The following is a 25341-nucleotide window of genomic DNA, read 5'->3' as shown; positions in this document are numbered from 1 at the left end:
TTATCCTAATGAAAGGTAGCATTCTCTGAAAGAGGTGCAGTAATCACCACCTTATCAGAGAGAGAACTTCAAGGTTTCATCCTAAAAGTTTCAGACACCACTAAACAAACGTAAGACAGCACTTGTCCCAGAGACAAGTGACTTCACTTACACAGACCCCACTCAAAAGACTAAACGGAAGTCATCCTGCTAATAGAATGCAGCAAAAAGCATGGTAAGACCCCAATATGATGGACCCCTTCCTCTTGAGACCGTAACCTTCAGGATCTGTGGGTCTGGAACAGGCGTCCCAAAACTATGGCCCGTGGGCCACATGCGGCCCCCTGAGGCCATTTATCCGGCCCCCCGCTGCACTTCAGGAAGGGGCACCTCTTTCAGGGGTGGTCAGTGAGAGGAGCACAGTATGTGGCAGCCCTCCAACAGTCTGAGGGACAGTGAACTGGACCCCTGTGTAAAAAGTTTGGGGATGCCTGGTCCGGAGTGTCATTTATTTCTGACATTGCCTGTTCAGGGTTAACATCTCTTTCTAGAGTAATGTGGCCAGCATACATAAAAATGCAAATTGAGCGAATGTTGGAATGTTCAAAAATCTCACTAGAAACTTGAGTTAATAGAGGCATGCTCCAGTTAACTCAGTTGATTCCAATGTAGTCAACGACGTCATCTTATCTCTGGAAACGTGATGCTTACCCGCTTCCAATTTCAGTTCCTGCCTGACATTTCTGTCTCTACCTGATACTTGGCTCTCTTAAATAGGCCACACAGAAGAGAGCAGAGGGAGAAGAAGGGTAGACCCACAGAGGGTTACTACTAAGTCTACTTTCCTCTTTAGTGTTGGGTTAGAAGACTGATTGCAAGTACAATCAGTCCAGGTTGCTTGAGTCTTATTAACCTTAGAGAAAAAAGATGGGTTGGTGATGCTGCCTCTTGCAGGAAACTGAAGCAAGAGCAAACCCCCAGGCCACAGAGATCCCCGGGAGAGATCACAGCTGGGAGGCTCCATGCCCACCATATGAAAGCATGAGAGTACGGCCTACTCACCAACAGAAAGTAGATCTCCGAGGACCTTGAGGATGGTCAGGATGGACTCCTTGTCGGAGGAGGTCTGCAATGAGAACACAGGCAGCCATGTTTAAGAAGGAACGCAAGAGAAAAAAGTTGGATGATCAGGGATGTAAGCGCAATAGCAGGACTCTACCTCCTGCCATGGAGAAAGACTTACTGCAGAGAAAGGACAGACAAGGGGACTCATTTGATAAGGGACCCAGGGGCTGCACCTCCCTCCCTATTTAGTCTTCAGAGCCCCTCTTTGCAGACCTATCTGATGTAGTAACATCAGCAGGATGAATAAAAGAATAAGCAGTGCTCGCTTCGGCAGCACACATACTAAAATTGGAACAATTCAGAGAAGATTAGCATGGCCCCTGCGCAAGGATGACACGCAAATTCGTGAAGCGTTCCATATTTTTGAGAAATAGGAACACTTTTACACTGTTGGTGGGAATGTAAATTAGTTCAACCATTGTGGAAGACAGTGTGGCGATTCCTCAAGGACCTAAAAATAGAAATCCCATTTGACCCAGCAATCCCATTACTGGGTATATATCCAAAGGATTATAAATCATTCTACTACAAGGACACGTGCACACGAATGTTCATTGCAGCACTGTTTACAATAGCAAAGACCTGGAACCAACCCAAATGCCCAACGATGATAGACTGGATAGGGAAAATGTGGTACATATACACCATGGCATATTACGCAGCCATCAAAAATGATGAGTTCGCATCCTTTGTAGGGACATGGATGAACCTGTAAACCATCATTCTCAGCAAACTGACACAAGAGCAGAAAATCAAACACCGCATGTTCTCACTCATAGGTGGGTGTTGAACAATGAGAACACATGGACACAGGGAGGGGAGCACTACACACTGGGGTCCGTTGGGGGAAAATGGGGGAGGGACGGGGGGGTGGGGAGGTGGGAAGAGATAGCATGGGGAGAAAGGACAGATACAGGCGAGGGGACGGAAGGCAGCAAACCACACTGCCATGTGTGTACCTATGCAATAATCTTGCATGTTCTTCACATGTACCCCAAAACCTAAAATGCAATAAAAAAATAAATAAATAAATAAAAATATCCTTTAAAAAAAAGAATAAGCAGTAATGATTTATACAGAAAACAAGAAAGTAAAAGGGTTTTGTGGGCCAGGGTAGCACAGGTCTGTTCTTTCAGTAGGCTTGGCTTATTTTTGCATACAGCACAGAGGCACGAAACAGAAATTCACTAAAATGTTCTGACACAAAGACTCCCTGACTGACAAGAATGAACTCCTACTTTTCTCAAGAGAATCGCAGAGTGACACCAAATCCTATTATAAAAAAAAAAAAAACTCTAAGGGATCTCTGCAATGCTTGACAGTCTATCCTTTGTTATACAGAAGAGAACCCTGAGTTCAGAGACAGAGTGGACTTGCTGAGTCTCCTTGCATAATACATACAGAAAAGCCAGAAGTATAACTCAGCCCAGGCTCCCCAAATCAGTGCAGGGCTCTTTACATTTTAAGATACTTGGAGGAGAGGGTATTTTATTTAAGGCAAAGCCTTAATCTTCCCACTAATAAGACTCATGTTTCTCATCTGCTTCAAAGACCTCTATAATTCCCCATCACATATAGGATAAAGTCATAGCTCGTTAATAAAATTTTCAAAGCTCTTTATGATCTTGCCCTTCTTATATCTCTAGCTTCATTATTCATTATAACACCCCTGCCTGAAATACATGCTTCAGTAACATGGAACCCCTTGGAAGTTTTCGGCTCAAACCATGCCATTTCATGCCTCTGTATCACTGAGGATAAAAACTGATGACAGAACAACCTTCCTTCAGAGGGCTCCAGGCCTGGCTGAGATGAACAGCTGGCATACTGGACCCAAGACAGCAACAGCTGTGACAAAGGTAAACTAGGAGAAGTAGAGAGAACGCTGGAAGGGAGCATTGAACCCAGGCAGGTCCATGAGTGATGACTCTGGAGAAACCTTTGGAAGCTAAACAGGTTCAGGCCTGGTTAGTACTTGGATGGGAGACTCTTCAGAAACCAAGTTGAAAGGGGAGAAAAGAGCGTTCCTGCTGCGATGTAGCTCTGTGTGCTCCAGGGGCAGCACAGCAGAGTGTGGGGAGGCTGGGGGATGGATCCACCTGCAGTATGACTGGACCGAATAAAGCAGATGGTGAAGGGAACTGCACATTATTTGTGGGCAAAAACCAAGTTTTATCCATCTCTCTATTTCCACCTCACAAGGTGTAATAGCTAATCCGTATATTTTATTAAATTAATTCCTCCAGCTAAGGAATGGCCTGCTTTATTATAATGCCCACTGATACTCCCTGAGAACAAGCATTGTCTTCTATGCTTCTGTTGTATCTGCCAGCAGGGATACAGAACTGGGCATACGGTATGTATTAAATCAACACCCTTAAATTGGTTTGACCTGTGGCCAACATCATATGCTGCACACACAGCCATTCCTCTGGAGTTGCCTATAAGAAAGCCCCATTTGCCTCAAATACAGAATTGCCAAGTGCTGGCAGAGGACGTGTGTCCTTCTCCCCTGCCCAGAGAATGGGCCACATCTCATCTCCTCTAAGCTTTCTCTCTTTCATGCGGTCGGATTAGAGGTGGATATGAACCCAGATCAGGAATAGAAAACCCGAGAGGATGTCTGCAGGAGGATTTTGGAAAAAAAAAATTTCTCCAGAAATAAAAAAAATTTAAAACAAAACACAAAAATATTTCCTGTGTTTGGACACTGTCATGTGAAGAGCCAATTTTGGGTCCTCAGTGAGTGTTAAGCCACCAGATCAACTCTATGAACCCACCCTCCTGTTGACTTTCAGATAAGTGAAATAATGAGTATCTTCATTTCTAAAAGCCACTTCTAGTAAATTTGGATGCGACAGAGAAAAGAACGTTTTACACCTCCATGTGCTCTCTTCCCAAGTACTGTGGTCTTAAAAAATATGAAAGAAATTGGTTTCACAAACAAACCAGAGAGCCAACTCACCAACAAAATCCTGCCATCCCTTAGAAACTAAGTGACAGGTGGTCAGTTCCTAATGCCCACACTCAGCTCTGAGCCAGCATGGGGCAGCACAAAATGGTTTCACTTTAAGTAAAAATTACGGCTATCGGTGGAGAAAAATAATCTCAACCGGCATTAATTTATGTACTGCTACATTTACCAATAAACATTTTATACTATTTGGAAGAATAACACAAAGCTGTTATCTCACCCACAGTAATAATAAAGGAGCAATTAAAGAAGGCAGGATGTGATGCGCCTCGGTTTTCCTTTAACGATCCTTTTAAGTGAAACATCGAGTAATCCCCTGTTGTTGAAGACATTGCTATAAAAAAAAAAAGAAAACCTATCTACCAAGCTTTCAGGGAGACTCAGGGAATTGGAAGAACAGTGTCTTTCGTAGTCTATGGGGTTTTGAACTGCAATTTTCTCAAATACTGTTTTGAATGTGTCGCTCCCTGCTTTAAAATCTTCTAAGTATCCCTATTGCCTTCATCCTCATCATGGTATAAAAATGATGGCCTTTGGGCAGGCACATTGGCTCATACCTGTAATCTCAGCACTTTGGGAGGCCAAGGTGGGCGGATCACGAGGTCAAGAGATCGAGACCATCCTGGGCAACATGGTGAAACCCCGTCTCTACTAAAAAATACAAAAACTAGCTGGGCATGGTGGCGCATGCCTGTCGTCCTAGCTACTGGGGAGGCTGAGGCAGGAGAATTGCTTCAACCCAGGAGACAGAAGTTGCAGTCAGCCAAGATCACATCACTGCACTCCAACCTGGGTGACAGAGCAAGACTCTGTCTCAAAAGAAAAGAAAAAGAAAAAAAGAAAAAAGAAAATGATGCCCTTCCCATCAGTCTGCCTTCGGAGGCTCACCTGCAGCCACTCCTCCTGTCTATGCCAGCGATACGGAACCAGTATTGATGCACCAAGAGCATCATGGGTACCTCTGTTCTCAAGTCTGGGCTCATGCTGATGCAGGCTTAAGTGTCATTTCTCCCCACTCTTTGGAGCACAAGTTAATTCCCAGCTCCAGTTCCTTTTTTATATAGTTTTCCCTGCTAACCTGCCTTCCCAGCACCCATTCTCTACAATTTCCACACGTCTGCTCATATTGGGCACCGCACAACTCCAGGGGTGCTGTTCACAAAGACTACAACGTGATTGGTGCTCTGCCAAGCGGGGCAATGTGATGGCCTTGCCTCTCCAAGAACAGAATGATCTGTTCCAATTATTTGTTCTGTTTTCCAACAACACTTTGTAAATATCTTTTATTAAAATTCTTATGGGAACCTGATTATTTTCTTACATCTCTGTTCTGGTTGTCTATTGTGGGATAACAAACTACCCCGAAACTTAATGACTTAGAACAATGTCCTTTTTATTACAGCTGCGGATTTTGTGGGTAGGTAAATTTGGCCAAAACTTGGCTGGGAGATTCTTCTGCTTCCCATGCTATTAACTGAGGTCACTGAGTGGCACTCAACTGGCAGATGCCCTAGACTGGAGGGTCTATGATAGTTTCAATCATGTCTGTCACCTTGGCAGGGACAGCTGGAAGACTGGGGATACTTTGAACTGTTGACCAGAATGCCCACCTATGTCTTTTTTAGCATAATAGTCTTAAGGCATTTGGACTTCTTCCATGGCCGCTGGCTTCCCCTAGACCAAGCATTCCAAAAGAACTGGGTGGAAGTTGCAAGACTTCTGTTGTCTTAGCCTCAGAAGACCAAACATTAGACTTCTGCTCCATTCTATTGATTAATCAAATCCATCTGGTTGCTAGTCCAAATTCAAGGGGAGGGAATTTAGACTCTACCCCTCAGCTGGAGGCATAGAAAAGAATTTCCAGCCACTTTTAACCCTCCACACTCACTTTAGATTGTAAGCTCCTCTAGAGCCAGATTTTTTACTCATTCCTCTTGCTCTCCCTGAGCCTAGCATGGGGTCTTTCACTGAGTAGGCACTCAGGAAACTATGGAATGATATGAGATAGGATTCAAACTTCACACGCAATCTGACAGAGCCTTGCTATTCTGTTCTCCTCGGTGCCAGGATGTAAATTCCATTCCAGTGAGAACATTGTTACGGAAGTTTGCAAGGTGCACAGCTCAATTTTTCTGTCAATCTAACAACTGAGCAAGCAAATATAGAGTGCCTACTATGTGTCGGTATTTTAATCCTGCCTTTTGTGTTGTTACTTTTAAAACTTGAGATTGGATAATTTATAAAGAAAACAAGTTTATCTGGCTCACATTCTGTAGGCTGTACAAGAAGCATGGCCCCAGCATCTGCTTTTGGTGAAAGCGTCAGGCTACTTCCGCTCATAGTGCGAGGCAAGAGGAGCCTGCAGGTGCAGATCACAGGGTGAGCGAGTAAGTGACAGAAGGAAGGGAGGTGACAGGCCTTTTCAACAACCAGCTCACATGGGAACCAAGAGTGGGAACTCACTCACTCCTGTGAGAACGGCACTCAGCCATTCATGAGGCATCTGCCCCTATGATCCAAATACCTCTAATTCCATAGTTTCCTGAATGCCTGCTCTGTGCAAGGCCCCAGGGCCCCAACAGGCCCCAACTCCAACATTGGGGTTCAGATCTCAACATACAACTTCGTGGGGACAAACAAATCATATCCAAAACACAACAGTCAAACATAGTGTTAAAAAGTAGGCACCACTGATACCATCGTGGTCTTAAAGTGGAGGGTAAAGAAAGATCCTGCAGTCCCCTTCTCAATTTTCTCCACATGTCTAAAACCAATTTTACTAGACTGGGAACACTCCATCCCGTCGCACTTTGAGTAGTGCCCCTGATCTCACAGAAAAGAGTGCTTATGCCCAGCCAGATTGAAAGAATAAGCCCATAACTTTCTAATTCTGGGCCTCTAGAGAATAACACAGAACCTCTTCCAAATTCATGAGCCAAGAGCACAGGACACAGCTCAGAGCCCAAGAAAACCATATTGCCAAAAATAAATGTGTTCTTCCAATCATGTAGTTTGAACACTCACTAGAGATGGTCTATTGGTTAAATAAAAGACATTATTAAACTTGAAGTTGGTAATGAATGACTGAAGGGAGCACTAATCACAAACTTCAATTACTAAAAATGTTCTATAACACCAAAAATAGTGACCAGCACTGTCTGTCTTCACACAAGAGAAAACAGGCAGAAACTGCATGATTAGAAATTTAGTCTAAGATGAAGGAAAAAAATTCCTGGCAAGGTTGAAATGGGTTCATAACATAGAAGTGTTTTAAAAGACTATGGACTGAATATGATATTTGTTTCAGTAATGATGGGGGTTGGCACAGAAATAGTGAAGGCATATAAGAAGGAAGTTTGCTCTAACTACAGAAGCTGGGTGGTAGGTTACGTGGTTTTATAACAAAATGTTAAAATATTTAAAAAAATCAATGGTGTATACTGTTTCCCGGCTGGAGTATTTTAGATGAAAATTTGAAAACAACCTCACCAAGATCTTTGCTCACAGTTCTCCAGCCGAAGAATTTGACAAATGTCCCAATCATACAGTGAGTCTCCTGTAATGAGTTGTCAAGGATATCAATGATGCCCCTCGGTAAAAAGGGTATTCACAATCTAAGGTAGAAAGTGGTCTATTTTTCACTTATTTGGTAGATATGTGTTGAGAATTTACTATGTACCAGGCCCTGTGCTAGGTGCTACAAATACACAGATGGCATGAATGAACACAGTTCTTGTTTTCACAAAGCCTCGAAGTTAGTTGGGGAGGGATGTAGTGTGCAAAGGGTCACCCAAACAAATATAAAGGCGCAACTGGGAATAGGTGCCAGCTTTATTGTGGCATGTGAGCATAAAATAGAGTTATTTGATATGAGTTAGAAAAGAATCCCTTAAGAAGTAACACGTAAGCTGAGCGCTGAAGGATAAACAAAAGTTAAACGGTAGAAGATGGAAAAGAAAAACGCTCAGGGCAAAAGAGGCTAGTTTGCAAAGTCCTATGGCAAAGTTGAGGGACCTTCAGGCTAGTGAGGCTGAGGCAGAGAAAGAGAGAGGTAGAGGGAGGCAGGGAGAAAAAGAGAGAAGTGAGGGGGTTAAAAAAATCTAAGTTTAATTCAGATCAACTTTAGGCCAATGTCCGCAACCTCTGTAAGACCCAATTTCTTCACCCACGCTATTGGACTAATACTTGTACCTAATTCATGGATTGGGTTAGAAATATCATTAAAATGGAGAAATGCTTAGCTCCCTGCCTGGGTCACACTAAATTCCCAACAAAATGCTGGTAAATAAATAGGCCATGGCCATGAGAGAGGAAAGGTGAATAATCCAAAAGTACGTCTGAAGACCCTTTGAGATGCATCTTATGAGATCAGTTTTTCACCAGGATCACAGTGTTTCCAATTTAGCAGAATACTCTTAAGGAGGGAGAAAAAAAATAAATAAACAAAGCACCTAAAGAGGGTGACATTGCACCCTCTGGGCCGAGACAACTTTGCATCCCGTGCTTTGTCAACAACACAGCCAGGCTTGGGGTCTCTCTATAAACTGCAAAGTCTCCAGTCATCATCATCATGACAGGCATCAACAACCTCACAGGCCTAAAAGGTTCTGTTTTCTTTTAAATGATGCTTATCAGAAAGCAGACTCTGTCTCTATTTCTAGGAAGGCTGTGAAGTCTTTCCCAAGCACAGTTGACAAATTACAGCACAAAACTTACAGGTTAGAATTAAGGACTACTGAAAGGAAGCAGCAGTTTTCAGCTTTTCTGAAAGGATTCTAAACACGGCAAGTAAATAACAATTCCCAGTTGTCTACCAACGAAGGCTCACAGCATCGTCAAGGAAATGGGTTGCTGCCTTCTTTCTTGGGCCAGCAGCTGCCACTTGCTGCTTTCGTCCCCTCTGAATTCACCACGTCCAAAACATATTTGGACAATTAAAAGCATCCAAGACAGGGAGGCTCCTCCCTGCCGCTGCAAGTCACCTTCATTCCAAAAATACTGGGAAGATGCCCTTTTCCACATCCTCTACCCAGCTCGTTCTCAGCAAGCTAGTCTAAAGCAGAATTACGAAGCAGGAAAGATTTGACGTGCTGTCTTTGTGCCTCTCATTTCAGGGACTCCTGCTATCTCATGGGTACTCCATGCTTGGGTACTCTTTGAAGTTGTAGGCAACGGTCTTCCCTATCCCAATCTGAAGAGCCGTTTTCAGAGATGTTCTGTACAATTTGAGGGTTAAGAAAAAGGCATCAAGATATGAACTGGCATCCTCTGTAGACAACAATGTAATGATTTTTTTTTTCAGGACAGGGTCTTGCTCTGTCACCCAGGTTGGAGTGCAATGGCATGATCATGACTCACCAAAGCCTCAACTAGACTGCCACCCAGCCCCCCAGGATCCTCCTACCTCAGCCTCCCAAGGAGCTGGGACAATAGAAGGGCACCACCACACCTGGCTTATTTTTGGTAGACAGGGTTTCCATCATGTTGCTCAGGCTGGTCTCAAACTCCTGAGCTCAAGCAATTCATCTACCTCAGTCTCCCAAAGTGCTGGGATTACAGGCGTGAGCCACCACACCTAGCCAATATTACGATTATTACCATTCAGTGTCTACTTTGTTTCAGGCAACATTTACTGCTTAATCCTTAAAATAAAATTCTCATCTTACAATTTAGATATCACTATTCTTACTGTAACGATAAAGAAATTTAGGCCAAGAGAAGTTGAAGAACTTCCTCGAAAGCAAAAGTAAACTTTCTTCATATCTTACACATTGAGTTTTGAAACAGAGCAAATATGAAAAAAACGGGACATTGCAAAATAGCCAAATTAGTATTTATTTAGCAGAAACTTTTTTACTCTAAAATCCGAACTGTGACCATTTTAAAACCTGTCCACAATGCTTTGTCATGTGTACCACCAAGAGGGGGTAATCTATGTCACCTATTCTTGAATCTTAGCCAATTTTAGTAACTCTCTTATTTCCGAATAGAATGCAATGGAAGTATAACATAGCTTAACTTTCAAGACTAGGTCATGAAAAGCAATGCAATCCTAGGATACAGTTTGAGGATTAAGAAACAGGCATCAGGTCACTGGGATACGTTCATCTAATGCCCTAAGTCTCCATGTAAGAGGACTGACTACCATAACACAGCCATGCCATAACAAAGCCCAGGCCATATGGAAAGACCCATATGGTGCTCCTGTAGACAGTCAGCTAAGCTCTCAGCTGAACTAGCATCAGCGGGCATTAAATGTCAACCAAATAATGGTAGGGAGCAATCTTAGATGTCCACACCAATTGAGGCTTAGATAATTGCAGCTCCAGCCAACTTCTGACTGCAACTACGTGACAGACACCAGGAAAGAACTGCCCTGAGGAGTTCTTTCCCAATGTCTGACCCCCTAAAATGTAAGAAAAATAAAATGGTTGTTTCAAGCCACTGCGATCAGGATAATTTCTTACCAGCAATAGTGACGAGAATGCAAACCAATCTCAACAGGAGATAATAAAAAGCACTGAAAATCTGATTTCTAAAAGCTGAATTTGGAATGTATGACAGTGAAAAATAAATTTAAAAAAACTATGTCAAGCATTTAAACTGCAAAATCTCCCAAAGATTTTAGCGAGTTTCTCTCTTACTCAGGTGTTTTTGCAAAAGATGACGTAGCAGAGAATAGAGAAACATCAGACTTGGAGGTGGTAAATCCAGTTCTAATCCTCATTTTTTTCATAGTGATTTTAGATAAACCACTTACTTTCCCTATACCCCATTTGCTTCCTCATGTTTTAATTAAGAAAATAAGAAGACATGATTGCTCAGACCCCTTCCATTTCCATGACCTGATGACATTCTATTATGCCAAACTGGAGTCAACAGAAGATCTTCATGCTAAGAAGCCAACTTTCCATTTCTGACAGTGTGTCAGACTCTGAAGACGCAGAATGAGAAAGAAGGAGTGGCTGTTCATCTGCTGGAAACATGCCCAGAAGTCTCAGAGGACAGGTATGCCCTCAGAAAACTCAGGTAGGGCAGGAAACTCTTCTAAAGGTGTCCCTCCGGCTCCAGGATAGACAGAGTGAGACACATAAAAGAGACCAGTGTGGACTTCAGTTCAAGATCCCTGCCCTTTCCCCTACCCACACCATTGCTGACCTTTGTTAACTTAAGGCAGCACCATGACATTTTAAAAGAACAGCTCTACAGTTGGGATAGTTCCCAAGAAAGAGTAATTTTTTCTCTTTCAATTCACATATGTTAGCCAGGAGCCTCTGGGGTGTAAAGGTATCCCAGCATTCATCTTCCCACTCCGCAATTTTAAATTTATGCCTTTCTGTCCACCCCACCCACTCTCTCAAAATCTCCACTCCGTTAATTCTTCTCAAAAGAATCTATGAACAAATTACTTCACCCTAATGCAGGGTTTCTCAAGCTTAGCATTATTGGTATTTTGGGGCAGATAATTATTTTTTAATGGGAAAGAGGGAGCTGTCCCCTATATTGCAAGACATTTAGCAGTACTCCTGATCTCTATCCACTAGAGACAAGTAGCATAACCACCTCACCACTCTCAGCCCCAGTTGTGACAACCAAAAATATCAATAGATGTTGTAAAATACAAACTTGGCCCTGGTTGAGAACCACCACACAAATGCATTAATTACTCATACCTATGTAACATGCTATTCCTCCCTGTAAACCTAATGAGGATAATGAAATAAATCAAAGGAATAAAAGTCTCCTTGTTTCAGGGATCAGTGAAAGCCACATCAGGGAGATACTTTAGGGCTTGGAGACTTATGGAGCCTCCCACAAATTATTCCTCCAAGACAACTGCCTACTTTCCATTTTCATTCAAAGCCAGGACTAGATTTCTGAATTGGATACATGATCAATCAGACTTCTAGACACACAAATGCACATACACAGAGGGTTAAGTGACAACCTAGTTGAATTTAGCAAATTTCATTCTATGGATATATCTAGCATCTGCTCAACTATTTGAAAATAAGTCAACAACCAGGAATGAAATTGAGGGTGTGGCTTTGGTCTAGAATGAAACATTATATTCATTTTTGAATGATTATTAATTTGCCTTCCCTCTACAGTATTTGGTTCTGTTATATTGAAAGAAAGCATCCACCACATTCTAGGTGATAAAGACTAAGATTTTCTCTTTGTTTTATTGTCAGTATTCTCCCCAATTTATGCATGATTGGCTTTGTTATTGGAAGCACTGTGTTAATATCATTGGCAGATATTTATTAGGTGGTCACTTCATGTCGAGAACTGGAGATGCAGTTGTAAATAAATCAGTAAGGTCTCTGTTCTCACAGATATCTCAGCTAGGAAGTATCTGCTCAACTAATGTTTTGGGTATGGTAAGATTAATAACTAAAATTGTCATATGCCCGAGTTTTCTTCATTCCACTACATAAGTATAAATTAATTCCCCAGGTGTACTAAATGAGATCCTTTGGCTAAAGAAAAAGAGATAAAGAAAGGGAATGTAGATGAGTTTGCGTAACTTATATGCAAACTTCTTGCCTCCATTAATAAAATAAGGTCCAAACACTGTAAGGTAGGACCGGGGTGGAAGGAATGAGGTGTCACCATGTGAGGAGGGGCATCTGTATCTCAGAGACTGATTCTCTGCTCCTGGAGATCCAGCTTCCTCCCAAGCTACTCTACAGTAAGTTAAAACCAAGAAACAAACTTTGCAAATAGCTCCAAAATTCCAAGTTTTGCCACCACATGTGATATGGTTTGGCTCTGTCCCCACCCAAATCTCATCTTGAATTGTAATAATCCCCACATGTCAAGGACAGAGCCAGGTGGAGATAATTGAATCATAGGGCTGGTTTCCCCCATACTGTTCATGTGTTAGTGAATAAGTCTCATGAGATCTGATGGTTTGATAAATGGGAGTTTCCCTACATAAGCTCTCTTGCCAGCCACCATGTAAGATGTGCCTTTGCTTCTCCTTTGCCTTCTGCCATGATTGTGAGGCCTCCCCAGCCATGTGGAGCTGTGAGTCCATTAATCCTCTTTCCTGTATAAATTACCCAGTCTCAAGTATGTCTTTATTAGCAGCATGAGAACAGACTAATACAACATAAGACTAAGTGGTAAATAGACAAGGAAGTTTGTAAGATATACAGGTGAGTTAAGATGATGATACTCATTATAATAATCTGCCCCCCCCCCAAAAATACATAAATGGCCTAATAACAAAAAGAGAGTTTTTAAAAACTCATATAAGGTCCTAAAGAGATATTCTTAGTTGGTGGGCAGGGCTTCTGTAAGTGGTTATTCAACAACCCAGGTTCCCTCTATGTTGTGGCTTTTTTTCCAAGGTCGACATGTCCATCTGCCTCAAGCTAACTGAAAAAAATAGAGAGAGAGGACCTCTCACAGGAGGATTTTATGTGACAGGCCTGAAAGTGGCACATGTCATTTCCAACCTCATCTTATTGATCAAAACTCAGTCACATGTTCAGGCGTAACTACAAGAGAGGATGGAACTTGTAGCTCAGCTGTTGTGCTAAAAGAAGAAAAAGAAATGGCTCTGGAAGATAACTAACTTGGCTCTGCCATAATAGGGTTTTCTCCTTTTCCACTTATGGTTTCCCAAGACGTATGATTTCCCATGTGCCCTCAGCCAGCCTGCTTTTGGTGGATGCCATCTTTCCCTTGCCACCTGGGATCACCTTCCATTGTGTCCATACTCATCACACTATAGGCCAAAGTAATCAAGATCCAGGGACATTAGATTTCCTATCCTGCAACAGAAGACAATTTTCCAAGTTCTTATTTCTGTAGGAGGACCCACGTCATTCGTAAAAGATTGACTCTGATATTAGTTACACTTTTGGGGATGAGTCAAACCTTTAATCTCAACAATAAACACAGTATTATATACAAAAAGAAAACTCAAACAGTAACAAGAGTCAGTAAATCATACAACCTATGTCCGAGGTTGAAAACACAAAGCCCTTATACTTCGGAGTGAGTTACTACGTAAACACAATCAGCAGCAGCTAAGGTCAGACATACCATAGATCAGAGAGTAAGTATTCCTGTAGTCTTCCCCTTGTTTGAAGGCCAGATTACTGGAGACGATCTCGGAAAAAATACTGTTAATACTCAGCTTGAAGTATCTATGAAAAGAGATTACCCATCCTGTCTGTATAATATAGCCTCCTCATCTCATGAGGCATACCTCAGAAGTATTTAAGCCATAACATGAGCTCACTGGACCAGCTGGTCCACACAAGGAGCTCTAAAGGACTTCAACTGTGATTTTCATCCTAGCAAACCTCATCTTCACAGTGGAATGTTTCCCACCAAATATATCCAGGAATCTCAGTGCTATGTGGCCAGCTGCAAGGAAAATTTGTTGCAAGATTTGGTATATCAATTTTAACCACAGTGCAAGAACTAAACAGGAAGCAGTTTGGAAGGAAATTAGGCATTCTATTTATCTTTCCCTATGCCCTATGACTTCACTTCCAAAGAATTAAACTTATTTTTATCTGTATCTTTATAGTGCCACTAAGCCCTTCTTCTGTGAATGAATATATTCAAAATTTTATCATCACTATGTAATAAATATGGATAAGAGTGTATAGATAATGTCATAAAACATCCTCCCAGAGAGGTCTCATTCTTCATCCACAGGAACTTGTGCTTGAAGCATTGTTCAATTCATGTAGACTCTACCCTCTATTTATGAATATTCTGACTATGTCTTTGGAAACATAAACATTCCATCCTGGAGCAACAAGACCCACGATGTCACCCTAGAACTCTGCCAGGGACACTGCACCTGCTTCAGAAGGATTCTTGGTTGATGAGAAATTTATACCAGGTGTTCAGTTTTTACACATATTATACTATATTTCATGAAGTAGAGAAAGCAGGTAAGAGTAAACTGTTTTTAGGTGAAAACAAGGCTGAATACAAACTGAGGACATTTTGTCTTTTTTATAGTTCACGCCCCCCCCCCCAAAAAAAAAAAAACAGTGGATTCCAGAAAATCAGGGTCAGCAGGCTCAGTTACAAAATTAATTAGCTAAGAGGGTAAATAAATGGTAAACATAATAGAAAAAAAAAAGAGCTTCCAAGAATGAAAATGGTAGTTCCACTATGGATCAAGTCTTCAAGGATCAAAGATTACAACCAGACACTGGGATGAAAATAGTCTATTAAAAGCCATGAATGTTTGGCAATTAGCCAGCTAAGTCACAATTTTAATAGTCCATAAAAGCATCTGCAGCTGTGTAGGATCACATAACCCATAAAGAGGACATCAGGCATCTCTTCACTAATTGCCAGGGCTGAAATGAAAGAACTAAGGAGATATTCAACGATCTCTTAGTTCAATGCTTCCACTTAAGGAGTACAAATTTGTTTCATCCCTCTTATCTGGAATTCAGCTTTATGCTGAATATCAAGTAAATGTCATGATGACAGAAGTTGATTTTGACTTTGATCCTTTCCATGAATCCAGGAGACATGACGGGAACACCAATACTCAGAGATCCTGCCATAGGTTGAAGAGGGTTGAGATTAAAATTACTGATTGAAAGTCGTCAGGAAGTACAGTTATAGAGTTGTGGCTTCCCTCATAAGCAGTCATTTGACAGAATGTCCATTTGTCTGTCCTTCTATACATCCATTAATCATTTATTAAAACTATTAGATGCTCATCAATACATTTAGCCATGGATGAAGGGGACTCGAAGGATGCCAGCAGAATGGGAGTTCTCAATGCAGCTTCTAAACAAGCCAAAAAGTACACAGAAATTTTGACAAGTTACCGTGATCAAGTACAAACTGAATTCGGTGGATGAGAATGGTTAATGGAAGTTGAGGAAGAGATATGAAAGGAAGGGAAAGTCCAATCGTGAAAGGCTTCGTCATGGAAAGATGAACAGAGATGGACAGTGAGGAAGTGGAGAGTCTTTCCAAATAGAGGCAACAGCTTTCTTGGTTAACCATGGCGATCATAAAGTGGAAACCTCTTTCAAAACCTTATTAATTATTTCTGACTGTGTCTTAAGTGTCGGCTCCCATTTTCTTCAGGGAAGTCAACCAATCATGTAAAGTAAGCACACATTCACCATGATCGAAAATCAAAGTTCTTTCCTCCCAAAAGTGGATGTGGGTTGGCTAGACAAGCACAAGCAGAGAGCCTCTCATCAATCAGAGATGCTGCAAAGGCATTACTGCACTTGGAGAGATATTTGACCAACTTAATTCTAAAGCCCCTTTTGATTAATTTCTCCACAAAATAAAGTCTACCATTCTAACATCAATCAGCTTTATGCCCATCTACTGAGAGTTATTATAATTGTGCCCTGCCATTATACAGACTGTCGTGAGTGACTTTATACATGATTACATAATTAGGTTAAGCATTATGACCTTCTTCAGTTTTTCAGACTCTATAGTCAATTGTCAAGCAGTTGATAATGAATGGCCACACTAACAATTTACTCTGAAGAATTACATCCAAAATCTAGTGTTTGAGCCATACAATCAACACGTAGACTCTCTTTGTGAGGAACATACTGATTTCCCTAAAGCCACCGGATGAGTCAGTATCAGAGGCATGAACCAAGTCCCTTAAGGAAACAGAAAGAGACATCTGCACAGGGAGAAAAAGAAACTCTTTAAAATATTTTTAATAAACATTTTAATTTAGAATAATTTTAGACTGAAGGAAAAGTTACAAAGATAGCACCAAGAGTTTTTGTATAACCTTTTGTTTCCCTGTCAACATCTTACAATAGCTAAAATAACTGAAAAACTGACATTGGTACATTACTGAGTTTTTTTGTTTGTTTGTTTGTTTTTTGTTTTGTTTTTTGTTTTTTGTTTTTTTGTTTTTGTTTTGTTTTTTTTTTTTTTTTTGACACAGAGTCTCACTGTTTTGCCCAGGCTGGAGTGTAGTGACACAATCTTGGCTCACTGCAACCTCCACCTCCTGGGTTCAAGTGATTCTCCTACCTCTGCCTCCCAAGTAGCTGGGACTACAGGCACCCACACCATGTCCTGCTATTTTTTGTATTTTTAGTAGAGATGGGGTTGTGCCATATTGACCAGACTGGTCTCGAACTCCTGGCTTCAAGTGATCCGCCTGCCTCGGCCTCAGATCACTTTACAAACTGGGATTCCAAGTGTGAGCCACCGCACCCGGCCTGGTACATTATTGTTAATTAAACTCTAGACATTCGTGGATTTCACCAGCTTCGCTAATGTCCTCGTTCCATTCCAATATCCCACCCAGTGTACCACGTTGCATGTGGCTGTCATCTCTCTCCAGTGTCCTCTGGTCTGTGACAGTTTCTCAGTCTTCCTTTATCAAGGAAAAGAGTCTAACTCTGTAAAATATTTGTAGGGATTTATTCTGAACCAAATACAAGTGACCAGTGGCCCATGACACAGCCCCAGGAGATCCTGAGAACATGTGTCCAAGGTAGTCAGGCTACAGCTTGGTTTTATACACTTTAGGGAGACATAAGACATCAATCAGTACATGTAAGATATGCATTGGTCCAGTCTAGAAAGGTGAAACAATTAGAAGCAGGAGCTTCTAGGTCATAGGTAGATTCAAAGATTTTCTGATTGGAAATTTACTGAGAGTTATTCTCTAAATACTTGAGATCAATAGAAAGGAATGTCTTAGTTAAGACAAAGGGGTTCTAGGCTGGATCCGGTAGCTCATGCCTGTAATCCCAGCACTATGGGAGGCTGAGGCGGGCAGATCACCTCGGGTCAGGAGTTCGAGGCCAGCCTGGTCAACATGGTGAAACCCCGTCTCTACTAAAAACCAAAAATTAGCTGGGCGTGGTGTCACGCGTCTGTAGTCCAAGGTACTTGGGAGGCTGAGGCAGGAGAATTGCTTGAACCCAGGAGGCAGAGGTTGCAGTGAGCCAAGATCGCACCACTGCACTCCAGCGTGGGCAACAGAGCAAGACTTTGTCTCAAAACAACAACAAAAAAAAGGCAAAGGGGTTCTGGAGACCCAGGTTTTCTCATGCAGACAAAACCTTTATGCAGCAGGCTTCAGATCTCTTATCAGTCCCAATCAGGTGCCTAACTCTTAGTTAATTCTCTCCTGGATGAGAAAAAAGACCTAGAAAGGAATAGGGATTCCCTATAGAACACAGATTTTCCCCCACAACAGACAGCTTTGCTGGACCATTTCAATACATGTCAAACACATACATTTTGCGGTAAAACACTTTGATTTCTTTCAGCGCCTATCTCTTATGTGATGCCGTTCTAGAGTCAGGCTGGAATTTGGTGTCTTACTGCTACAAAAAGTCTGTTTGTCCATCTTAAGATCTCTGTTTTAATGTTAATGCTGGTCAGCTGTGCCTGAATTCCAAAGGGAGGCGCGGGTATAATGAGACATGTTCAACCCCCACGTCCCATCCTGGCCTAAACCAGTCTTTCAGATTAACTTTGGAAGGCTCTTGGCCAAGAGGAAGGGTCCGTTATGTTGGTTGTGGCGCTTACAGTTTTACTTTTGGTTTACACCTTCTTCTCACAGTCTTCACAACATTGAGGAGTAGTAAAAAGGTAACCTGTAGAATGACCCCCAATTTGGTTCGTCTGATTTTTCTTATTAGACAAGGATTACGGATCTTCAGAAGTCCTTTCCATCATACATCCAGGGTCAGCGACAAACCCATGATGTAGCTGAGGTTTATCACTTGAGTAAAGTGATGCATGCCGTGTTTCTCCATTGTGACGTTATTTTTGCTCTCCATACTCTGTTTCTTGGAAGCCAGTCAATACGTCCAGCCCACACTTGAGAAGAAGGAGTAGAATTAATCACCATCTCTTGGAGGGGTAGTATCTACACCTATTCTTTAAATCCTTTAAGTGTGAAAGAGAATTACGTTTCTCTCCATCAGCCTACTCGGGAATATCCACATTCTCCTCCATCCTGTTTTTCATGATCACATGCACATTACTTCGTTTGGAACAGGACCCTGTACAACATTCAATCTGTCAGAACCTCCTGTGACCATGTTGGGAAGCTGACAATATCAAGTTGCTCCAATGACTATTTTCCATCAGCAGGGGATTCTGGCCGCTGAGAGGTGAAGGGGAAGAAACTTGGAGACAGTTCCTTGGAGGGAGAACTCACATTCAAAGGCAAATGTGTGCAGTAATTAGGTATGATTGGCTGTAATTTTCCGACTTCCTTGTGCAAAGCAAATTGCTTTTTGAGTTGAAATGTTCTCTGGCTTTCTTTGCCTTAAGTTTGGCCTTGTAAGAAAGTCCTCCATTTCAAAAAGCCAGATTTGTTTCATTTCATCTTATAACTAATTCAATGCTAATTGCACAATGACTGCATTAGGCAACACTGAACTATACCGCATTGTGGAACGAAAACTCATCTGTCAACCTGAGCCTAAGTAAGCCTAAGAGTGTGTTCAAAGATTAACCTCGGAGAGGCTGCCTTTCAGGATTACGCTGGTTGAGACAGGGCTGCAGAACACTAGGCCTTCTGGCTCTCAACACAGCAGATGCTTTTGGAAACGTGGGCTCCTCTTAGAATCCATGAGGATTCTCTAAACGGATCAGAAAATCAGACTGTAGTTCTCTAATACAACTATGTCAAATGCTTGAATCACCCCTACAACTTGCAAATGAGGAAGTTTCTAATCTTCCTGGCTTTTTAAATACATCCAGGGACAAGGAACTTAGCATCTCCTAAAGTAGCTAGCACTACTGTTTGAAACTCTAATCTTAAATAAGGTCCCCTTTAGACCTATTTCTTTGTGGTTGATGCATTTACATATTTGCTTAATCTCTATTTAAAGGGGATGATTAAATTTGTTTTAAAAATAACCCACATTGGTGTGTATTTTTGGCATAGAAAAATATTCGGGAAAGTAGATGTTAATGTTTGTTATTCCTTAATAGCAAAATGACAAATTATTTTTGCTTAACCAATTTTCAATTTTTCTAAAATGACCATAGACTCTTTCTATAATAAAAAATGATAAAAGCAGGCCAGGCACAGCAGTTCACACCTGTAATCTCAGAACTTTGGGAGACTGAGGCGTGCAGATCACTTGAGATCAGAAGTTTGAGACCAGCCTGGCCAACATGGCGAAACCCTATCTCTACTAAAAAATATAAAAATTAGTCAGGTATGGTGGCACATGCCTGTAGTCTCAGCTACTCAAGAGGCTAAGGCAGGAGAATTGCTTGAACCTAGAAGGCACACGTTGCAGTGAGCTGAGATCGTGCCACTGCACTCCAGTCTGGGCAACAGAGCGGGACTCCATTTAAAAAACAAACAAAAACAAAAACAAACAAAACATAATAGCAAACAAGAACATAAGGAGAGAGGGAAGTAGGTAGGGGGAAATATATAAGCTCAAAAGTTTCTTATATCCTTGGAGCAAAAACACATTTATTATGCCAGAGATATTTCTATGGCAATTAATATTCTTATTTTATATTTTACTCATTTTTGCATTGATCCAACAGACCTTTATTGAGAACCAAAAATGTCCCAAGAGTTCTGCCAGTCGCCAGGGATCCACAATTAGTGAGAAACAAATCGTGCCAGTGGCACAAGGGTGGAGACAGACCCGCAAACAGAGGCGTGCAGGCCATTCTGCAGTGGGGGTGGTTCACAGCCACTGCTTCCAGCCATGTACCTCCCGCTCTTCTCCATGGGGCCAGGGCTAAGAGGGCACATCCACCATCACAATCAGCATTGATTTGCACACTTACTACAGCTTTTCAGCATTTGACAAAGTGCCTCCGGGAGGGGACATCGTCTTCTCACTGACAGACGGGTAGGTACACTGTAAGTTAATGGCCATCTGAAGACAGGCTCACTGAGTACTACGGGAACATTAGGAGTCACTTAGCTTTGCATTAAGGGTAAGGAGAGTGTTGCCAAGACGAGGTTGGGGAGAACCTTTCCTTAAAGCCAAGAGGTGTTCATCTATCAAGTAAACAAGGCAAAAGAACATTGCAAGGTCTCTCACAGCCCCAAGTACATGCAGGAGAAAGCAAAAGATGACCTGGGAAGGCAGGCCTTCATAAGGACTTCAGATTTTATCGTATAGGCAATGACAGCCTCTGTATTTGAGGCCTTGTTTCTTGTGTTCAGTGTATTGAATGAAAAATGAGTACTTGAATGAAAGAGTAGATGAACGAGTGTGAGAATGAATGAATAATGTGTACGTGAATGAATGCATAGTTAATAGTTTATAAATAGTTAATAGACACTTAGAATGGACACCGAGAGCAGATTATGGACAAATTCTTTTCTCCCTTGGCTTTCTTCAGACACCACTCAAATCCTTCTACTTTTGTCCCTTGTGGGGAACCATCCACAGGGAGAGAATGAAAAGTGATGTGTGGCAAACTATGCAGTTACTAGGACCCCACAACCAGGAGATACCTGCAGTCTGCACAGGCATACTGGACACCTTTTGTCTTCTACTTCCCACATACAGACAAACATGCAAATACACACACACACACACACACACACACACACACACACACACAAACTACTTTTCTGAGATATGCTCTTCCATTTTTATACCACCTGGCCATTGTGGGGGCAATCATATTTCTACAGTTTTAACTTTCCTACTGGCCCCAGTTGATGAGTCCAGGGGTGGGCAGCTCATTTAAGCTGGGCCAGTCAATCCACTTTTCAAGACTACTGAATCTGGTATCTCTCTCTCGGTGCTGTGACTGTGTCATGTTGAACTCAGCAAGCATTGGCAGTATTTGCAGGATGTCAGGATAGTTGAGAGAGGAGCCAGAAGCCCCTCTGTAGCAAGAAGGAAAAGTGAACTGAGGTGTGCAAAAAAAGCAAAGACAAAATTCTGCACGAGTCCTACCTGGACTTTAGCACTGGTTCCAGTTCACTCAGGAGACACAGACTCACTTCAGCATCCGGTGAGAAACCTTTTTATCTCTGTAATAAATTCCCTCTTATATGTAAACTGGAATTGAATATTAGCTTTACTAAACCCAGAGTGTGGTTTCAGCTGAGTTGATGGAAATCCTGAACTAGGCTTCAGTTACTTGCAACCAAACGAGTCCTCCTCAAGCCAATAGTCTAGAGAAAGGAGCCAAGACTTTGGACCCTGTGAGTTTGAATCTTGGTATGGGCACGTACTGGCTATGCACCCCTCGTGTGCCCTCCTAGAGACTCTCAGAGTATTACACGATAATCACCCACGATTTTGCTGTGGCAGCTTGAAATCATGTCTATAAAGTCCCTAATACCCTGTCTGGTAAGTAGTGGATGCTACATAAATGGGAGGCGCTATTATTGTGCTTATACCAAGAGACCCTTTTTAGCACAATGCATGAGAAATTAACAAGCTCAAGGCGAGTTACTAGTACAAATTTGCCTTCTGGTCCCACCTTCCCACCCTACCCCCAAAAAAGCTTTAGTTAAGCCTCCTTACCCTTGTTTGACTGCATTATAAACAGAATCCAAGAGAAGAACTTCCATTTCCTGCTCCATCACCTCCGTTAATGGCTAAGCCTCCAGGAAAACATTCTCATTTATTATGAATTTAACAAAAAGACACTGGGTTCTAGATTTTTATGAGCATATTTTTAACCTCTGCACCTGCTCTCCAATGCTGTACTCAAACAGAAGCTCCTAGAGCAGTCAAATAAAGGATATTTAAGATGCAACTTCTCAATGCCTTTGTTTTTGAAGCGTAATTATAATGTTGTCATTGGTGCTGATTTGCAGAGGGCCAACAGTGTACGTGGTGCTGTAGAGTTCTTGCAAAGACAGAGTTTTGTGAGCATAAACATAGGGGAGATGTGCCTTGAATACAATTACTTTTGTTCTTTGAAATCCTACCTGCCAATTTGGACTTTTAATAATTTTCTTCTCATTCTCCTGTGCCAGCCTTTAGTCCTGAGAGAAGCAAAGGGAGAAAGACAAGATGGACTAGGACTCCCTAGCACCTCAAATGAGAGTTGAGTTTTAAAGCCCTCAGCAGCACCTTTAAAAATAGAACCGAGTCCACTTGGGAAAAGGTGGGAGCCATCTCTTGAAAGAGAGAATTTCTGAGAAGAAACATTATATTAACACCCAGGAGAATGGTGGCAATGTCAGTGTAAGAAGAAATTCAGAGATGGTGGTTTAATAGGACAGCACAAACATTGGAATAAGCAGAGACTTTTCAAATCAAGAAGATACCAAACTAAGAACAGAGCAAGCCTTGACAGTGACTCTTCTCATGCCAGAAGCTCACTCATGGAGTCACACATTACCTTTCTAAACTGCAGACTACCACAACCATCCAAATCACCAGACCAAAGGCTCTGGGGTTGGATTTCAGGCATCTGAATTTTTAAAAACCATGACATTCTTCTATCATCTCTAATCACATTAAGCTTAGTTGTTGTTGGTTTTTCTCTTTTTTTTTTTTTTTTTTTTTTCTGTGAAAACCTAGAGGAAAAAAAGGAAGCATGATGTGTTCCATTTGATAGTCAGGAGGGAAACTTTCAATTAAAACAAGGTGAAGAAAAGTTTTGAATACGTCTTGTGCACACATGAAGTGTTAATCATTGCACATTAGACAGCATTTGATGTGCACTAAACACACATTCCGAGCCTTGGTTTCCTCATCTGTAAAATAGAGATTATTCTCACTTTGGAGGCTTTAGTGTTAAATGAGATAATTGTGTAAAGTATCTAGGTTATAGAAATTACAAAACTTGCTCAACACAACAGTCAGGGAAAATTGAAAATTATAGGTAGGTCACTCAGATGCCAAATCGACCTAATTTTAGGCTTTATTCCTTACACACTCAGATTTCTGCTTAAAACCAAATTCTCAAATAATGAGAAATAAAAGAAACAAAGCCAGTCAGTAAAGCAGAGACTGCTGGCTTCTCCCCCTTTTCCTTAGTCACAGATCCGTTTTAGTGGGGATTCCCAACAGCCATCCCAGAACCCAGGGTGTTCTCAAGGCAGGTAACGGTGCATCACAACGTTAGGACAGAGGGAAACCAGAGCCATGAGTGTGGGGCCCCGGAACACTCACCTCCAGATTTCTTTCTGTACGAAAGAATAAAACAGTGATTTTAGCTCCCATCATCCATAGCCAAATCTAATTCTAATCAATACAGTCACACAGGAAAACTCTTCAACAAAACTTTGATGATAACCATTGAAAGATCACTAAGTAACCTGCCTAAGTAACATAAAAACATGTTAAAAAAAAAAAAAAGAGTATTTCTGAAGCCAGATGAAGAAAGATGATTGGTTGCTAACTGCATTATGGTTCTCTAGAGAATCAGAGCCAGAGAGAGAAATTTATTATGATAATTGGCTCATGTAATTTATGGAGGTTGAGAAGTCCCATGACCTATCATCTGCAACCTGGAGAACCTGATATAATTCAGTCCAAGTTCAAAGTTCTAATAACCAGGGAAGCTGACTAAGTAACTCCTAGTTGAATGTGAAGACCTGAGAAATTGGGAGGGGCTGCTCTGCTTGTGTAAAGTACTCGAGTATAAAGGCCAAAGAACCAGGAGCTCCAATGTCCCAGCTCAAGAAGACAGACTAAGTTCATCATTCCTCTGTCTTTGTGTTGTAATTAGGCCCGCAACAAATTAGATCACGCCCACCCACACTGAAGAAAGTGGATCTTCTCAACTCAGCCTACTGAACCCAATGCCCGTCTCTCCCAGAAACACCCTCCCAGGCACACCCAGAAATGTTTTACCAGCTACCTGGGCATCCCTTAGCCCACTCAAGTTGACACATAATTAGCCACCACATCAACAAAGTGACTGGAAAAAAAAACAAACAGATAATCCTTGGGCTTCAGCAGTAGCGAGAACTAAGATTCAAACCCAGCTCTAACACGTAAGTAGCTGTGTAATCCTAAGCAAGTTAATCTTCCTGAGCCTTACATTTTTGTCCTTGATTGGTTGGATGGTTTGGTTTTGCTTTCGCTGAAATAATCTAGAGCAATACTCACAAAACAGAGTCGAAATGAAGTTTAGAGAACACATGCAAACAACATAGCACAATGGCACTCAATAAATTCTAGGTTCCCTGCCTATTTTAGTGACATAGTAAATTCTAGTACTGTTCCCAATTATTTACTTTGCTGCTTATAAGAGAATTTTAGTTGGAAAAAATGACATGATGTGACTTCATTATCAACCTCATTATCACATAGAGAATTAATTGCAAGATATATCCAAGTAAGAGATGA

The 25341-nt window shown here is 41.6% G+C and overlaps 1 protein-coding gene and 1 non-coding gene across 6 annotated transcripts in view; one reads left to right on the top strand and one right to left on the bottom strand.

The window, feature by feature from the left end:
- AGBL1 (AGBL carboxypeptidase 1) overlaps positions 1-25341 on the bottom strand; it is a 945533-nt gene that overhangs the window by 886250 nt on the left and 33942 nt on the right. For all 5 annotated transcript variants that reach the window (XR_012517828.1, XM_074399984.1, XM_074399982.1 and 2 more), the window contains exon 2: positions 1042-1105. Coding sequence is in view for 3 of the 5 variants with exons in the window: in XM_074399984.1 (XP_074256085.1) it covers positions 1042-1105 (64 nt within the window). In the remaining 2 variants the exon portion in view is untranslated. The remainder of the gene's footprint in view (positions 1-1041; positions 1106-25341) is intronic.
- LOC120368266 (U6 spliceosomal RNA) lies at positions 1363-1469 on the top strand. Its single transcript, XR_005582452.2, has one exon. It is a non-coding gene; the product is annotated as a U6 spliceosomal RNA (small nuclear RNA).

This window comes from Saimiri boliviensis, chromosome 5 (genome assembly GCF_048565385.1).
Source record: "Saimiri boliviensis isolate mSaiBol1 chromosome 5, mSaiBol1.pri, whole genome shotgun sequence".
In the NCBI taxonomy this organism is placed as follows: Eukaryota; Metazoa; Chordata; class Mammalia; order Primates; family Cebidae; genus Saimiri; species Saimiri boliviensis.
This window is presented reverse-complemented; position numbering and strand designations above follow the sequence as displayed.